At 50.3% G+C, this 15,332-nt stretch overlaps 1 protein-coding gene across 4 annotated transcripts; it reads right to left on the bottom strand.

Moving 5' to 3' along the window:
• Window positions 1-1,242: 1,242 nt before the first annotated feature.
• On the bottom strand, window positions 1,243-10,917 carry 6030468B19Rik (RIKEN cDNA 6030468B19 gene). Of its 4 annotated transcripts, none has more exons than NM_029964.1 (6): window positions 10,748-10,891; window positions 10,096-10,128; window positions 5,485-5,772; window positions 2,468-2,737; window positions 2,223-2,346; window positions 1,243-1,461 (listed from the first exon to the last, which is right to left on the bottom strand). In NM_029964.1, exons 1-6 carry the CDS (start codon window positions 10,782-10,784, stop codon window positions 1,455-1,457), a joined length of 759 nt encoding a protein of 252 aa, NP_084240.1. In that variant the 5' UTR covers window positions 10,785-10,891; the 3' UTR covers window positions 1,243-1,454. The 4 variants fall into 4 exon arrangements, with proteins under 4 accessions (NP_084240.1, XP_006534562.1, XP_006534561.1 ...); XM_006534499.4 differs by having other exon boundaries at window positions 1,246-1,461; window positions 2,223-2,343; window positions 10,748-10,902; XM_006534498.4 differs by having other exon boundaries at window positions 1,283-1,461; window positions 2,223-2,737; window positions 10,748-10,906.
• Window positions 10,918-15,332: the final 4,415 nt, after the last annotated feature.

Raw genomic sequence — 15,332 nt, 5'->3', positions numbered from 1 at the left:
CAGAGCCTGTGACAAGCCGCTGGTAGGTGAGCCCAGGGCTACCTCCTAAAATCTGTTCATACACGCCATGAGTGTTTGATGAAGGAGAACTGGCTGTCAGGACTTTCCTACAAAGCCTCCCTTTCTCTCTCTCTCTCTCTCTCTCTCTCTTTCTCTCTCTCTCTCTCTCTCTCTCTCTCTCTCTCTCTCTCTCTCTCTCTCTCTCTTTCCTACACAGAGAAACTCTATCTCAAAAAACCAAAACCAAAACCAACCTTTTGCCATTACATCATTACATGTAATTGGTTTGTGCCTGGGGTGGGTGGGTAGAGCACACGAGATGACACATGTCATAAAAAGGACACCTTGTAAGACATAGCGCTTGCTCCCTTCACAGGGTGGGTCCCTGGGATTGAACTCAGGATCCCAGACTTGGCAGCAAACACCTTCACCCATCTCACAAGACCCTTCTCAGATTTTCGTTTTATTTTGAGACAGAGTCTCACTATGCAGCCTGACTGTCCTGGCACACATTTTGTAGACCAGGCTAGCCTCTAGCTCACAGGGATCCTCCCGCTTCTGCCTCCCACATGCTGGAACCAGAGGTGTGTGCCAGCATCCCTGGCCAGCAGCTCAGTTTTTCATTTCTCTTTTGGTTGTTATTGTCCCATTCTTCGGGACCAGACTCCTGGACCAGGATTGACCTTGAACTCCTCCTGATCCTCCTGCCTCCACCTCCTGAGTTCTGGGATCACAGGGATGAGCCACCACACACAGAAACCTTCTACTGTTGCCCAATAGTTGATGAGCACCCCCTTCTTCAGTTACACAACCCCACATGGGGTTGTGACCAGAAACTAAAGAAGCTGGGCTTCAGTGCGTCAGAGAGCAGGAGCACCCCCCTCAGTCGCTCTGATGCCCTCTTGTAGCAACCGCTGCTCACTAACAGCCAGTCATGAAATAGGAATCCCACACACGATAGTTCTATCCCCTTGGGCCTCGTTCACACTAATGCTCTAGATTTCTGGGGCCCTTTTGGGGTGCACTACTTTTGATACTCTGAGCTGCATCCCCTTTCTTTTTTAAGGTTTTTTTTGTTTTGTTTTTTTTAAAGAATTATTTGCTGGGCATGGTGGCGCACACCTTTAATCCCAGCACTCAGGAGGCAGAGGCAGGCAGATTTCTGAGTTCGAGGCCAGTCTGGTCTACAAAGTGAGTTCCAGGACAGCCAGGGCTATACAGAGAAACCCCTCAAAAAAACAAAACAAAACAAAAAAAGAATTATTTATTTTATGTGTAGAAGTACATTATGGGAATTGAACTCGGGACCTCTGGAAGAACAGTCAGTGCTGTAACTGAGCCATCTCTCCAGCCCTGAACCCCCCTTTTCTACCCCCACACCTCAGGCTCTCTTTTGCTCCATTGGTGGGTTCTTGTACAGGGCAGGGAGGCAAGCCCATGGCTCTGTCTTCCGGTCACAACCTGATGACAAGGGAGTTAGTCCAGGTCAGACAGGTTCACCCGGTCATGTGATGCCGGGTACGCCAGTGAGCTCACTCACCCCACTAAGTGCACCTACTAAGTGCACCCACTAAGTGCACCCACTAAGTGCACCGAATCACCAAGAGGCTACTTCCTGGTCCCTGGTCATGTGTCAGTAGGAGTTAGGCCTCTGTACCCATTTTACAGAGGAATACAATGAGTCTCAGGTGACATGCTCTCCTACGTGTCTGGCTTCTGGAAAAGATGGTCTTGGGAGGATGAACCATAAGGTCCAGCAGGTACCAAGTTGAGATGTTCAAGGACAGAAGTGGTCACAACCCAAAGGCCGGTACTGGGTGTGCATGGAGATGTCTGGTGCTTGGAGCCAAAGCACACAAATGCCCTGGCCACTGTACGTGTGAGAGGTGGAGGCTTGGGAGAGGGGAACCAGGAAGGTCTCACATCTGCAGAAAGGCTGACAGGTGGGACTGTGTGGTAAGTAGAACTCCTGGCCCACTCTGGTCTCTAGAGGCCCCATGAGACCCATAGAGAAATCCCTCACCAGGTGTCGGCTGGGAACCACAGTGAGGGTGTAAGGAACTTGCTAGATACCATAGGCCTTTGGCTTTAATAAGCAGCTTCAGGTTGGGCCTTGTTATACAGACCCAGTCTCACAAGACTAACCTGCTGTTCCCACTCAGGACACTGGCTGGTCACAGAGATGGTCAGCCTCTCGCCCACACTAAGCTCCCATGGCTTACCCGGTCGAGCTCAGCATCCTGGAAGCAATAACGGCTATGGAGACGAGGCTGCCAGCCAGAATACAGGTGGGTGTCAGGGGCAGCTCCCCTGCGAGGGTGGTCACCAGCTTGGCTCGGGCCTCTGCTATGAAAGGGGCAAAGAAGGCGTGCGGCAACCCCTAGGCCTGCCCTGCCCTGCGCAGTGGCCAGATTCAGCCCCAACCACCTCACAACTCCCTGCTCCAGGCCAGGAAGGACCAGCTCACCTCGGGGCAGCGGGATGCGGGCACTGCTGTCCACACCGACATCGTTTTCAGCTTCGCACTGGAACCAACCAGTGGTCTGGGACAGCGGGAGGGAGAAGTTGGCTGGTTTTCCATGAAGTGGCCTTTGCTGTGCAAGAACACGCCCACCATTCCCCACCAAGCGGTAGGTGATGGGGGGGCTGCCTGAGGATGCCAGGCAGGACAGCTCCACAGTGGGGCCCGAGTCCCCATGGCGTAGGACGAAGTCAGCCTGCAGCTGAGACACTGGCTCTGATAGGGTGGAAGAGAGTAGCACTGGTGTGGGGAGAAGCTTTTCATAACCCCTGTACATTCTCCTCCTGGTACGTCAGGGAACCCAGAGACTCAGTGTGACTGCTACCTTCTCCCCAGCCAGAGTGTCCTCTGCACCGAATGTCTAGGCTTCCAGACTTCTTATAGTATACACTATACAATTTTATCTTTAACATGTACTTTAGAGCCAGGCAGTGGTGGCGCACGCCTTTAATCCCAGCACTTGGGAGGCAGAGGCAGGCGGGTTTCTGAGTTCGAGGCCAGCCTGGTCTACAGAGTGAGTTCGAGAACAGCCAGGGCTACACAGAGAAACCCTGTCTCAAAAAAAACAAAAACAAAACCAAAGGGGGGAAAAAAAAGTGCTTTAAAGAAATTGTTGTTGTTGTTGTTGTTGTTGTTGTTGTTTTTGAAACAGGATCTCGCTCCATAGCTCTGACTGTCCTGGAATTCACTCTGTAGATCAGACTGGCCTTGACCACAGAGGTCTGCCTGCCTCTGCCTTTCACACACTGAGATTAAAGGTGTGCACCACCACCATACCACCTGGTGTGGTTAAGTTATTATTTTAAATTGTTTTGGACTAAGATCCTGTGGGAGCCATGCTAGAAAATAAAAAATGGAGCCACAAGAGCTAAGTCCCACATCACCAAGCTAACACCAAGCAGTCTATCTGAGAAGATAGAGAGAGCAGTCAGGTTGCTCAGGCGCCTGCTTTCAATTTAAGTTCCTAAAGAGGACAAGTGCTGGCCAGACATGGCAGCACATGCCTGAAATCCAAGCTCTCAAGAGTCTGGAGCAAAAAAATAACAAACAAACAAGAAAAATGGTGGAGTGGGGCCTAGAGAGATGGCTCAGCCTCTGAAAAAGTGCTTACTGCTTTTGTAGAGGACCATCTTAGATTCCCAAGACCCATGTTAAGTAGCTCACAACCACCTAACTCCAGCTCTAGGACATCTTTGGAGTCTGGCCTCCAAAGACACCTGTTCATACCACATAATTCTAAATAAATAAACAGATCGGGCAGTGGTGTCACATCCTTTTAATTGGGAGGAAGAGGCCGGCAGATTTCTGTGTTCAAAGCCAGCCTGGTCTAATAGTGAGTACCAGAGCTATACAGAGAAACCCTGCCTCAAAAAACAAAACAAGGGCTGGTGAGATGGCTCAGCGGTTAAGAGCGTTGACTGCTCTTCTGAAGGTCCTGAGTTCAAATCCCAGCAACCACGTGGTGGCTCACAACCATTGGTAATGAGAGCTGACTCACTCTTCTGGAGTGCCTGACGACAGCTACAGTGTACTTACATATAATAGATAGATAGGTAGGTAGATAGATAGATAGATAGATAGATAGATAGATAGATAGATAGATAGATAGATAGATAGGTAGGTAGGTAGGTAGGTAGGTAGGTAGATAGGTAGGTAGATAGATCTTTTAACAAAAACAAAACAAAACAACAAAGCTACATTTTGTTCTCCGAGGACCCCAATTTGGTTCCCAGAACCCACATGGCACCTCACAGTGACCTGTAACTCTACTTCTGGGGGCTCTGAGGTCATCATCTGGCCTCAGTGGCACTGGCATACAGGCAAAACACTCATGCACATAAAAGGAAAATAAATCTTTAAGCTAGGTTGAGGATGGAGCTCGGTGGTAGGATGCTGCCCCGGACTGACAGCCTCTGGCTCAGGGATTAAAGGTGTGAGCTACATACAGAGCAGGACGGCAGGGTTATCTCTCTATCCAAGAAGCTCCTTCAGGACAAGAATCAGGAGCTGGGGTACTCAGGCAGATGTTCTCAGCATCCCCACTGACCAGTAGGCTACCTGTTCCATGCCTGGTCTCAGCCTCATTAGGTTAGAACACAACCTCTATCAAGCCCTTAAGCCCCCTGGGGTGGCCCTGTTATCTTTTTGTTTCACAGGCAAAACAACTGAGGCCCAGATGTTGAGAAACTTGTCTATAACTCCACAGCCAGCTCACAAAGAGATCTCACCCTTCTCTCTCTCTCTCTCTCTCTCTCTCTCTCTCTCTCTCTCTCTCTCTCTCTCTCTCTCCTCTCTCTCTGTCTCTTTCGCTCTCTGTCTCTCTCTGTTTTTAGTTTTGTTTTTTTTTTCAAGACAGGGTTTCCCTGTATAGCCCTGGCTATCCTAGTACCCACTCTGTAGACCAGGCTGGCCTCAAACTCAGAAATCCACCTGCCTCTGCCTCCCAAGCACTGGGATTAAGTGCTGCCCAACCCTGTGCACTGTGGTGCTTTTAAGGGTTAGGGATGCTGGGCTCATAGAGGCTAACAATACTTCCTTGTTTCTATTAACAAGGAAGTGGCCTCTGTGCTGGAAAGGGAAGAAAGAAAGGTCTGGAGTGGGTAGTGTTGGGAATGAAACCAGTTGTGGCCACTTGCAGGTTGTCTAAGCAAGGCCCTCAGCCTCAGAGAACTTCAGTTTGCACAGTGGCTGTGGAGAAGCTGACCGTCTCCCGTGGGAGTGGGTGCGGTAACTAACAACAGTCCCTTGATTGCCAGCCATGGCAGGCCTGACTGTGCCTTCTGGCTCCTGCCTGGAGACTGTGTCCTTGGTCATCATGGATAGAGTATAGCTTTGGAGGCAAACAGTCTGCCCTTGTCCACTCTGCTGGCCTCTTCTTTGGTCTCCTCTAATCTCCTCTTTCCCTATGCCCTCCACTGATCTGTATCCCCCCAGCCTCAGCAGCCCACACCCTCTGTACTTACTAGCCCACAGTTCCTGGTACATCTGGAGCCTGCTGCTGGGTCCATAGGTGCCAGAGTTCGAGGTTGCCTGGCAGGAGTAGGTGAGCAGGTCTGGGCTGGACTTGATGGTGATATTGATGTTGAAGGAGGCCGGCACGGAGTCATGCACAACCTTTTTTGCCACCAGGATACCTCGGCTAGCCAGGAGAGAGTATGTGATGGGCTGGGACGCCTCAGGGGCATCGCAGGTTATAAGCACCCTCCGGCTTTGGGGATAAACTTCCAGTACTTTGTAGGCAATGGTGATGCCTGTGAGGAGAACCGGTCAGAGAAAGAAAGAAACCAAGCCAATCAGACGCCTAAAAGAAACTCCAGGTTAGGCTGGGCAGTGGTGGCACACGCCTTTAATCCCAACCCTTGGGAAGCAGAGGCAGGCAGATTTCTGAGTTTGAGGCCAGCCTGATCTACAGAGTAAATTCCAGGACAGCCAGGGCTACACAGAGAAACCCTGTCTTGAACCCCCCCCCCCCCACACACACATACAAAAACCCTCCAGGTTGACAATTCTTCAGAGAGTTAAATAATCGGAGCTGGATAGAAGGCTCAGTGGCCAAGAGCACTTCCAGGGGACTTGGGGTTTGGTTCCCAACTCAGGTCAGCTCACAACCAACTAACTTCAGGTCTCAGGGGTCCACACGCTCTCCTGGCCCTCTGAGGACAGCTGCAGGGTGGTTCACATAAACTCATGCAGATACATATACACATAAGCAAACCAGCTGTTGAAAGAAATAAGCTTAAGGGTTGTGGATGGACTATTTGGGGCTGAACGAAATATTTGGGGCTGAACTCTGCCTCACTGAAGAAATGAGTTCTAGGCTAAATCACGGTTGTGTTTGTTTGTTTGTTTTCCCTATTATGGTTCTGTTTGTTTGTATATCAGTGATAGGATATAAGGCTATCAATCCAAAGACTCTAGGATCTGTCCCCAGCACCATAAAAGGGGGCAGGAGGAGCTAAAAGAATTATCCATTACCCCTAGCCTAAAAGATTCGCAATTGTAGTTCTAGACACATCCGGACAGAATCAAAGTCAGCCTCAGACAGATCCTTACAGGCCTGTCAGGGCAACTCTGGCATGGCTACCAAGAGGTGGAGACATCTTCAGAACCTAACACTGGAACAAGATCTGTGCAAGGACTGTGACTTCCAGTGAGGTCAAAAGAAAGAAATGTGCCCAGCAGCTGCCACAGCACCAGGGTAACATGACTCCAGGTCTGAGAAGCCGAGACGCGAGGGAAACTGGGATATAAGTATACTTTTTGTTTTGTTTTGTTTGGAGGAGCTGGAGAGATGGCTCAGTGGTTAAGGACGCTTGCCACTCTTGCAGAGGACCAGCGTTGGGCTGCCAGGCCCCACAGCAGGCAGTTCCTAACTGCCTCTAAGTCCAATTCCAGGGGATCTGGCTCCTCTTCTGGCCTTCTCAGGCATGCCTGTACAAGTGGCAGTCACTCACAAAGTACATACATGTCACATACATACATATAAGTAAAATTAACAACAATAAACCTTTAAAAGCACAGTAGAAGCAGGCAGGGCTGGGAAGAAGGCCCTGCAGTTAAGAGGGTGTCACACAGTGGCTCACAGCTGCCTATGGAATCCAAGCTCTCTCCTGGCTTCTGTGGGTACCGCCTGCATGTGGTTCACAGACAGACAGACAGACAGACAGACAGACAGACACACACACACACACACACACACACACATGCACACACACAGCATGTGACACACACCTTTAATCTCAGCCTTTGGGAGACAGAGCCAGGCAGATCTCTATAAGTTTAATGCTAACCTGGTCTTATATTCCAGGACAGCCAAGACTACACAATGAAACCCTGTGTCAAAGAAGAAGAAGAGGAGCCAGGCATAGTGGCGCACACCTTTAATCCCAGCACTTGGGAGGCAGAGGCAGGCGGATTTCTGAGTTCAAGGCCAGCCTGGTCTATAGAGTGAGTTCCAGGACAGAGAAACCAAAAAAGAAGAAGAAGGGGGGGTGGAGAGGAGGAGGAGGAAGAGGAGGAGGTAATCTACCTCCCAGACTATATACATTGCTCTTGCTCTACTGGACCCCCTGTTTAGAAGGACCCCCGCCCCCCAGAGAAGGCATGCTAGACTCTTACAGACAGACATCTCCTGGGAATCCCCAGGCCATCTGACCACAATGCACACTTTTTCTCAGATCCTAATTCCTACCACTGTTTCAGGGGAATTCTGTGTCTGCTGGTACTCCAGCTGAGTACTGAGGCTAGGGACCCACTCCACACCCCACAGCAGCACATGACTGGCCTGTGTCCAGCTGCCTGTTCCCAACACCAACAGAACATACTTCCGGGGCTTTTTGAAAACTTTGCTAAGTACCCCTCTTTGGGAGGGTTTTTTTGTTTTTTTGTTTGTTTGTTTGTTTTTGTTTTTTAAATCAAAATAGATTTCCAATTTGAGTTAGTGGATCCAATGCTAAAGTTAGATCCTTTCTGAACTCTGTCAGGCAGACTTCTGGCAAGACTTTTACCACCTTAATCTTTAGGGACAACAGGTCTCTTTGGGGTCCAAACGAAATATTTGGGGCTGAACTCTGCCTCGCTGAAGAAATGAGTTCTAGGCTAAATTTCGGTTATGTTTGTTTGTTTGTTTGTTTGTTTTCCCCATTATGGTTCTGTTTGTTTGTTTGTTTGTTTGTTTGTCTCTTTCTTTCAGGAGAGACACTGAGTTGACTGTAAAAATGAAAAGAAACCCAGTCCCTCTCGTTTCCATGTCGGAGGCCGGGAATAGAAGCTTGGTTTGCATATGTGCTGACTGTAGCAACAGAAAGTACAGCTTGCTCCCAGAGGGGAGAACAAGGCCGGGCTCTCTCCTCACGTCTCCTCACGGAGCTGGTGTGGGGAGAGCTGCTGAGGTTTTTGTTGTTTGTTTTGTTTTAAAGAAGTATGTATTTATTTTATGTATGTGCACTGTCTTTCTCCTTAGAAACCCCAGAAGAGGGGTCAGATCTCATTACAGATGGTTGTGAGCCATCATGTAGTTGCTGGGACTTGAACTCGGGACCTCTAGAAGAGAAGCCAGTGTTCTTAACCGCTGAGCCATCTCTTCAGCCCTGGTTTTTGTTTTTTGAGACAGGGTTTCTCTGTGTAGCCCAGGCTGTCCTGGAACACACTATGTGGACCAGGCTGACCTCGAACTCACAGAGATCCTCCTGTCTCTGTCTCCCCAGTGCAGAGACTGTAGATTTGAACCACCACACCCATGGGTACTCTTTTTTTGTGTTTGTTTTTCGGGACAGGGTTTGTTTGTATATCCCTAGCTGTCCTGGAACTCACTCTGTAGACCAGGCTGGCCTCCAACTGAACTCAGAAATCTGCCTGCTTCTGCCTCCTGAGTGCTGGGATTAAAGGCGTGCGCCACCACGCCTGGCTCTTGGGTTTTCTTTCTAAACTTGGCCAAACGCCATCCTCCAGGGTTTGTGAGGGAACAAGGGATCAGCCAGCTTTTCAGAGATCTGGCACAGGATACATTAGCAGAGCTGCAGCCATGGGCTGAGAGGACAGGAAGGCAGGACCGCCTCTGCCTGGGTACTTTCCTGAGACTCAGCCACCAGCTCTTTTTTTAACTGTGACACTAATAAACTTTTTCTTTTTTACAGAAAATGAGGAAATGGTAGTTTGGTCTGTGCCTCATCCGAGTGAGATCTGCGTCAACACCACCCTTCAGCAGAACAGAAGGGGATGCCCAGGGATGCAAGGTGGAGACAGGGAGGAAACGCCTGCCTCCACCTTGAAGGGTGCAGGAGGTGGAGAAGTGGCGAGGACCATGAAAGGGGTCCATCTAGGGGAAGGAGGTGAGAGGCAAAGAGGAAAATGGAGCAGGGCATGAATGGAGCGGTCCAGGGCTGCGACCTGTCCCTGAAACCTCTCCTTCCTGGCTCTGTACCGGGACTACTGGGGAGAAAAAGAGAGAGGGGAAGGGGGAGGGAAGGAGAAAGGAGAAGAAAGGAGGGACAGGAAGCCGAAAAGAGAGAGGGAACACAGGAGGGATCTATCTGTTTATCTGTGCATATATATGTGTATGTGTGCATGATATAGTTATACATACATAGGTATATATGTATAGATAGATAAATAGATCAGACAGACAGACAGACAGACAGACAGACAGAGGACACTCACTCTCAACTGCTGTCAGAGCAAAGTGGCTTAATCTCTAGATTCCCTGAGGTCTCCAGCTCCCTCAGCAAGCCCCTCCTGTCCCAGAAGTGCACACTAGAGTTCCCCAGCCTTCTCTGCATCCCACCTATTAGGCAGAGCTGTGGGACTTGATGGAACAGGTGAATTTTGCCCCCTGGGAGGACCTGGGCCCTGTGAACAATGCAGCTGCTCCCTGTGGATCCCTCCTCTTTACACACCTCAAACTCCTCCTCTCCCACCCTGCCCTGTGGGGTGGAGGTCACAGTTATCCATCTGGATCCTCTCACACCAAGTCCTCACCATCAGTCTTTTTAGCCAAGGCACTTGCCACAAGCACCCAGCTGTGACCCAGGTGTCCCCAGCTAGATCCTTCTCCCCCCAGTGTGGGGGCTACTCACCTTCTGTCTGCTCCTCTGAGAAGCCACAGGCAGCTGTAAAAGAGGAGAGGGGAGGGGTAAGAGGAAGCCCTGCAGAGGAGGGAGACTGTCCAGACAGCTTCCTGCCCAGGCTGATATCTGACAGTGAGGCCCCTGGGACCAGTTAGCATCTCTGATCTGGAGTTTTTATCTTATCTTACTTAACACAGGGTCTCCCCTATACTCCAGGCTGGCTTTGAACTCAATACGTACCTGAGGGTGACCTTGGAATCCTGATCTTCCTGTCTCTACTTCCTGAGTGCTGGACATGCACACGTGCGCATGGGCACCCTCCCAAACACACTATACCACACACACATCACACCATACACACATACATACACATACAGAACACACTACACCATACTCACATACACACCACACATACTACATACACCAGTGGAATCCAAATGACAGATGATACCCTAAACAAGGTCACATCTGCATAGCATAGCACATCTGTCTGCTGTCAATCTCCTGCTCAGACCCTCTCACCGTGTCTCTCTCTCTCTCTCTCTCTGGCTTCCAGGGTGCTTCCGCCTTTGGGTCTCTTTCTCTCTTGGACTCTCTTCACACTCCATTCCCTGAGCCTACTCTCTCAAGGCCCTTCCCGTGATGTCTGCAGGAGACTCACCCAGCATGGCAAAGAGGAGCAGCTGAAGGAGCGCCATGCGTCTGTGAGGTTGGGGCTGTGTATGGCTCAGGCTGTCCAAAGCTTCCTGTCTGGCCTCTCCACCCCAAGGCCCCTGGATGCTCCTCGGGTGGCTGCCTGCAGCTAGGAGATAACTTGAAGGTTGTGGCTCTCCAGGGGCCCCAATACCTTACAGGGCTGGTTCCAGGGATATCTGTGTTCTCCCCCTGTTACCTGCAGGGGAGGAGGGGATAAGCGCGTGTGTCTACTGAGTTTGGGATGTGTGATTATCCTGGGGCACTGGCGTGGGGCTAATGTTAACACAAGGGCTCTCCTTATCCAGGAAACCTGGAGAATCAGTAGATTCCTGTTAAGAGGCAGGGAGGGGAGGTTCACATCATATTGAGATCCATCTGAACACCACATACCAGGTGAATTTTGCCCCCTGGGAGGACCTGGGCCCTGTGAACAATGCAGCTGCTCCCTGTGGATCCCTCCTCCTCGCACATCTCAAACTCCTCCTCTCCCACCCTGCCCTGTAGGGGTGGAGGTCACAGTTATCCATCTGGATCCTCTCACACCGAGTCCTCACCATCAGTAACGTCTTTTTAGCCAAGGCACTTGCCACAAGCATGCAGCTGTGACCCAGGTGTCCCCAGCTAGATCCTGTCTAGCTATCGATATTCTGCTCAGACCCTCCCACAGTCTCTCTCTCTCTGGCTTTCAGGGTGCTTCCGCCTTCTGCTATAGCTGGTGCATTCTGTCTCCAAGTTAGACCTCAGGTGGGATGAGACTCTGTCACCTGAGAGTGTGTAGCCCAGTGCCTTACTCTTTTTTTTTTTTTGACAGATACACAGTAGTTTATTTTTAATATGCTTTTTAGCTCAATGGTTGGATACTTTTAAGCCTCCTGAGGCTAACATGTCCTTATCTTCACTCAGATCAACACCTCTAATTCTGCCCTCAACTCAGTTGCCCAGTTACCTTCCCCTTGCTCAGCACCCTAAATCTGCCCTCAGTTTAGTTACATTTCTAATTTCCCCAAACCCAGTCAGGGAAGAGGCCAATGGCCACTCCACCCAAGATCTCACATGGCTGGTGGCTCTCTCTCCCTCCCAAGCTTGGTGAATCCCCTTTCCCTCCACCTGTGTCTGCTAACCTGCCTGCAGGAATCTGAAAGTCCCTCCTCTCCCACTCAGCCATTGCAGTGCCTTACTCTTGTCTTTAAAGGAGTTCAGAGAAAGGCAAGGTTGTCCCTTAAGGACCTAGATCCAGCCTTACCTGGACAAAGGGAAGTGGACCATGCGACCAATACTGGGGTGGTCTGAGCAGAGCCGTTCTTTCCGAGCCTAAGGCTACACCAGGGCCAGACCCACAGGGACCGAGGGGCAGAGAACCGAAGAAGCAGGTAAGCTGGCACTGGATCATACTACCCCATGGGAGGCCACCCATAGCTACCCACCCACATGGGTGACCCCCCCCCCCCCAGTCTAGGCCTGCAGACTAGCCTGTGGCTTTCTGGGCAGGCTCAGTGACTGCACAGGAGACGCCTGCTTTGACAGTGTCTTCACAGCAGAGGACTCCTGCTGCCAGGTCACAGCCTGTGTCATGTGTAGATGCTCCACAGAGCCTGACTGGCCACTGCACTCCAGCCCCTGTCCAGCCCTGTTCTCTAGGAAGGCCACTCTAGCCTGGGCCCCTCTTGCCACTCTTGGAGGATCTACAGTGGCCGAGTTCTATCAGGAAGCTGTCTGAACTGTAGCTCCATAGTCAGAGGGCAGAGTGAAAAGCCACGGGAAGATCCAGCAAAGGAGGCAGGTGGTCACCTGGACACCCGCTGTGTGTGCCTTACAGTAAGGCCCTTGAGCCAGCTCTGACACTCAGCAGTGTGCACCAGGCCCACGCACGCTTTGTTAAGTTTCTCCAGTGGGAAATCAGTGAAGGGGAGAATGTTTTGACTTAGTTCCCCACAAAATTACCATTCTTTAAGAATTAGGGTTTTTTAAAAGATTTATTTATTTATTTAGTATTCATGTATGTGAGTACACTGTAGCTGTACAGATGGTTGTGAGCCTTCATGTGGTTGCTAAGAATTGAATTTTAGGACCTCTGCTTGATTCGGTCAACTTCACTCACTCAGTCCCTGCTTGCTCCAGTCCAAAGATTTATTTATTATTATACATAAGTACACTGTAGCTGTCTTCAGACACACCAGAAGAGGGCATCAGGTCTCATTACGGGTGGTTGTGAGCCACCATGTGGTTGATGGGATTTGAACTCAGGACCTTCAGAAGAGCAGTCAGTGCTTTTAACCGCTGAGTCATCTCTCCAGCCCCAAGAATTAGTTTTTTTTTTTTTTAATGAGGATTTTAAAAAAAGTATGTATGTATTTATTTAATGTATATGAGTACAGTGTTGCTGTTTTCAAACACACCAGAAGAGGGCATCCCATTACAGATGTTTGTGAGCTACCATGTGGTTGCTGGGAATTGAACTCAGGACCTCTGGAAGAACACTCAGTATTTTTAACCGCTGATCTCTCCAGCACCAAGAACTAATTTTTTTATTTGTGACCCCCCCTTCTACTGAGCACCAGAGCCTACCTGTGCCCCTCCAGGTCTCATTGCCCCAGGAACCCTGTCTTGGTGGCCTGGGGAATGGGAACCCCACTCTCCAGGGTTACCTCCTATGGTACATTGCCACATGTCTCCAAGTGTAAACCTGTACCTGCCATGGAAACCCTGGCATTTAGAAGCATTTAACTGGTGTTTGGTTACAGATGGGAGGGGGAAGTCATGTGGTGGTCAGGCCTCTGAAGCCAGCGAAGTCTCAGGAGGGCTTGAAGTGGCCAAGTCTTCAGCGGTCACCCAAGAAGACTCCAGAGTCTGTGACAGAAATCAAGGCAGTCTCTGTAGATGTCTCAGCTGGGTGGAGGGGCCCATGATTGTCACCCTCTGTTGCCTAGGCAAGCAGAGGCAAGAGGGTCAGGGGCTCCAGGCCAGCCTGGGCTGCATCTCCCCGGGTTCCCTCTGCGAGCAGCTCTGCACCCAGCTGCTTGGACCTGGGTGCTTTAAAATGTCCTCTTGGGGCTGGGAGCCAGACTTTAATTCCAGCACTTGGGAGGCAGAGACAGGAGGATCTCTGTGAGTTTGAGACAGACCTGGTCTACACAGTGAGTTCCAGGACAGCCAGGACTATGTAGAGAGACCCTGTCTCAAAACCAACACACAACAAAAAACAAAAACAAACAAAAAACAAAACAAAAAACAAAAAACCACCACCACGACCACTCCCCCCACCCCCACCCCCCAAAAAAAGAGAAACAGAAACTGTTCCCAGGCTGCTGGCTACAACCAGATCAAAGTCACCTCAAAGTCAGCAGGGATCTGTTAGCTTCAGAACTCTATAGAGAGTGCCTTCCATGTGGTGGGTTCAAAGCCGCCACTGCAGTTTCCAACTTCAAAGCTTCTCAAACTCAAAGAATGTGTGGAGGGAGGGAAGGAGAGAAGGAATCCCAGGCCCAGCTGCAGGCTGCACCACTGCCCCGCCTTTGCAGCCCCATGAACATCCCCCCTCCCACAGCACACCCTCCACAGGTCTCAGAGTGCAGGCCTGTACCTGGCACTGAGAGCCTGGCAGGGTGTGAATTTTCACCCCTCAGAGGCTCAGTGTGGCTCCCAGGGAAGGCTGAGAGAACAGTGTTCTGCAGAGGTGTTGGCATTTAATCTAGGCTCTGCCCCACAGTTACCTGGCAACAGTCAGGCGTGCCTGACTCACTATAAAAAAGGGACTGCTCGCCCCCTCCTCTCTCTTGATTTCTTTTTTTTTTTTTTTAAAGATTTATTTATTATATGTAAGTACACTGTAGCTGTCTTCAGACACTCCAGAAGAGGGAGTCAGATCTCATTACGGATGGTTGTGAGCCACCATGTGGTTGCTGGGATTTGAACTCTGGACCTTCGGAAGAGCAGTCGGGTGCTCTTACCCACTGAGCCATCTCACTAGCCCCCTCTCTTGATTTCTTGCTCTTGCTCTCTCCTCTTGCTCCTGACCCACCTCTCTCCCCATCCATTCCTCTCTCTCCACGTACTCATGGCTAGCCTCTACTACTCTCTTCTCTCTTCTCCTTCTTTTTCTTCTCTTCCTCCTCCTCCTTCTTCTTCCTCCTCCTCTTCTTCTTCTCTCTCTCTGGTCTCTCTGTCTCTTCCTTTCTCTGTCTCTACTACCCTCTCAGCTCCCCTCCCCATACCCTGAATAAACTCTATTCTATACTATACCATCGTGTGGCTAGTCCCTCAAGGGGAAAGGATGCCTCAGCATTGGCCCACAAAGGCATCCCCTTCCACCACACCATACCCCATTTCCACCACACATATCTCTGGCCTCCCTTTCTTTTTATAAAACCCAGCAGCCATGTACCTTGATCTGCTTTCCCCAAGGGACCCAGACATTACTGAATGTCAGCAAGCCATTCTCAGGCTCTGGAGTGGCTTTTGAGCCCCACCCTAGTTAAGTGTGGCTTTGGAGCCCATATATTTGGTTCAAGCCCCAGCCATGCTCCTTGCAGAGCATGGCTTCACCTTTGTAG

Source organism: Mus musculus, chromosome 11 (genome assembly GCF_000001635.26).
Source record: "Mus musculus strain C57BL/6J chromosome 11, GRCm38.p6 C57BL/6J".
In the NCBI taxonomy this organism is placed as follows: domain Eukaryota; kingdom Metazoa; phylum Chordata; class Mammalia; order Rodentia; family Muridae; genus Mus; species Mus musculus.
Note: the sequence above shows the minus strand (reverse complement) of the source record. Positions and strands in the feature narration are given on the sequence as shown.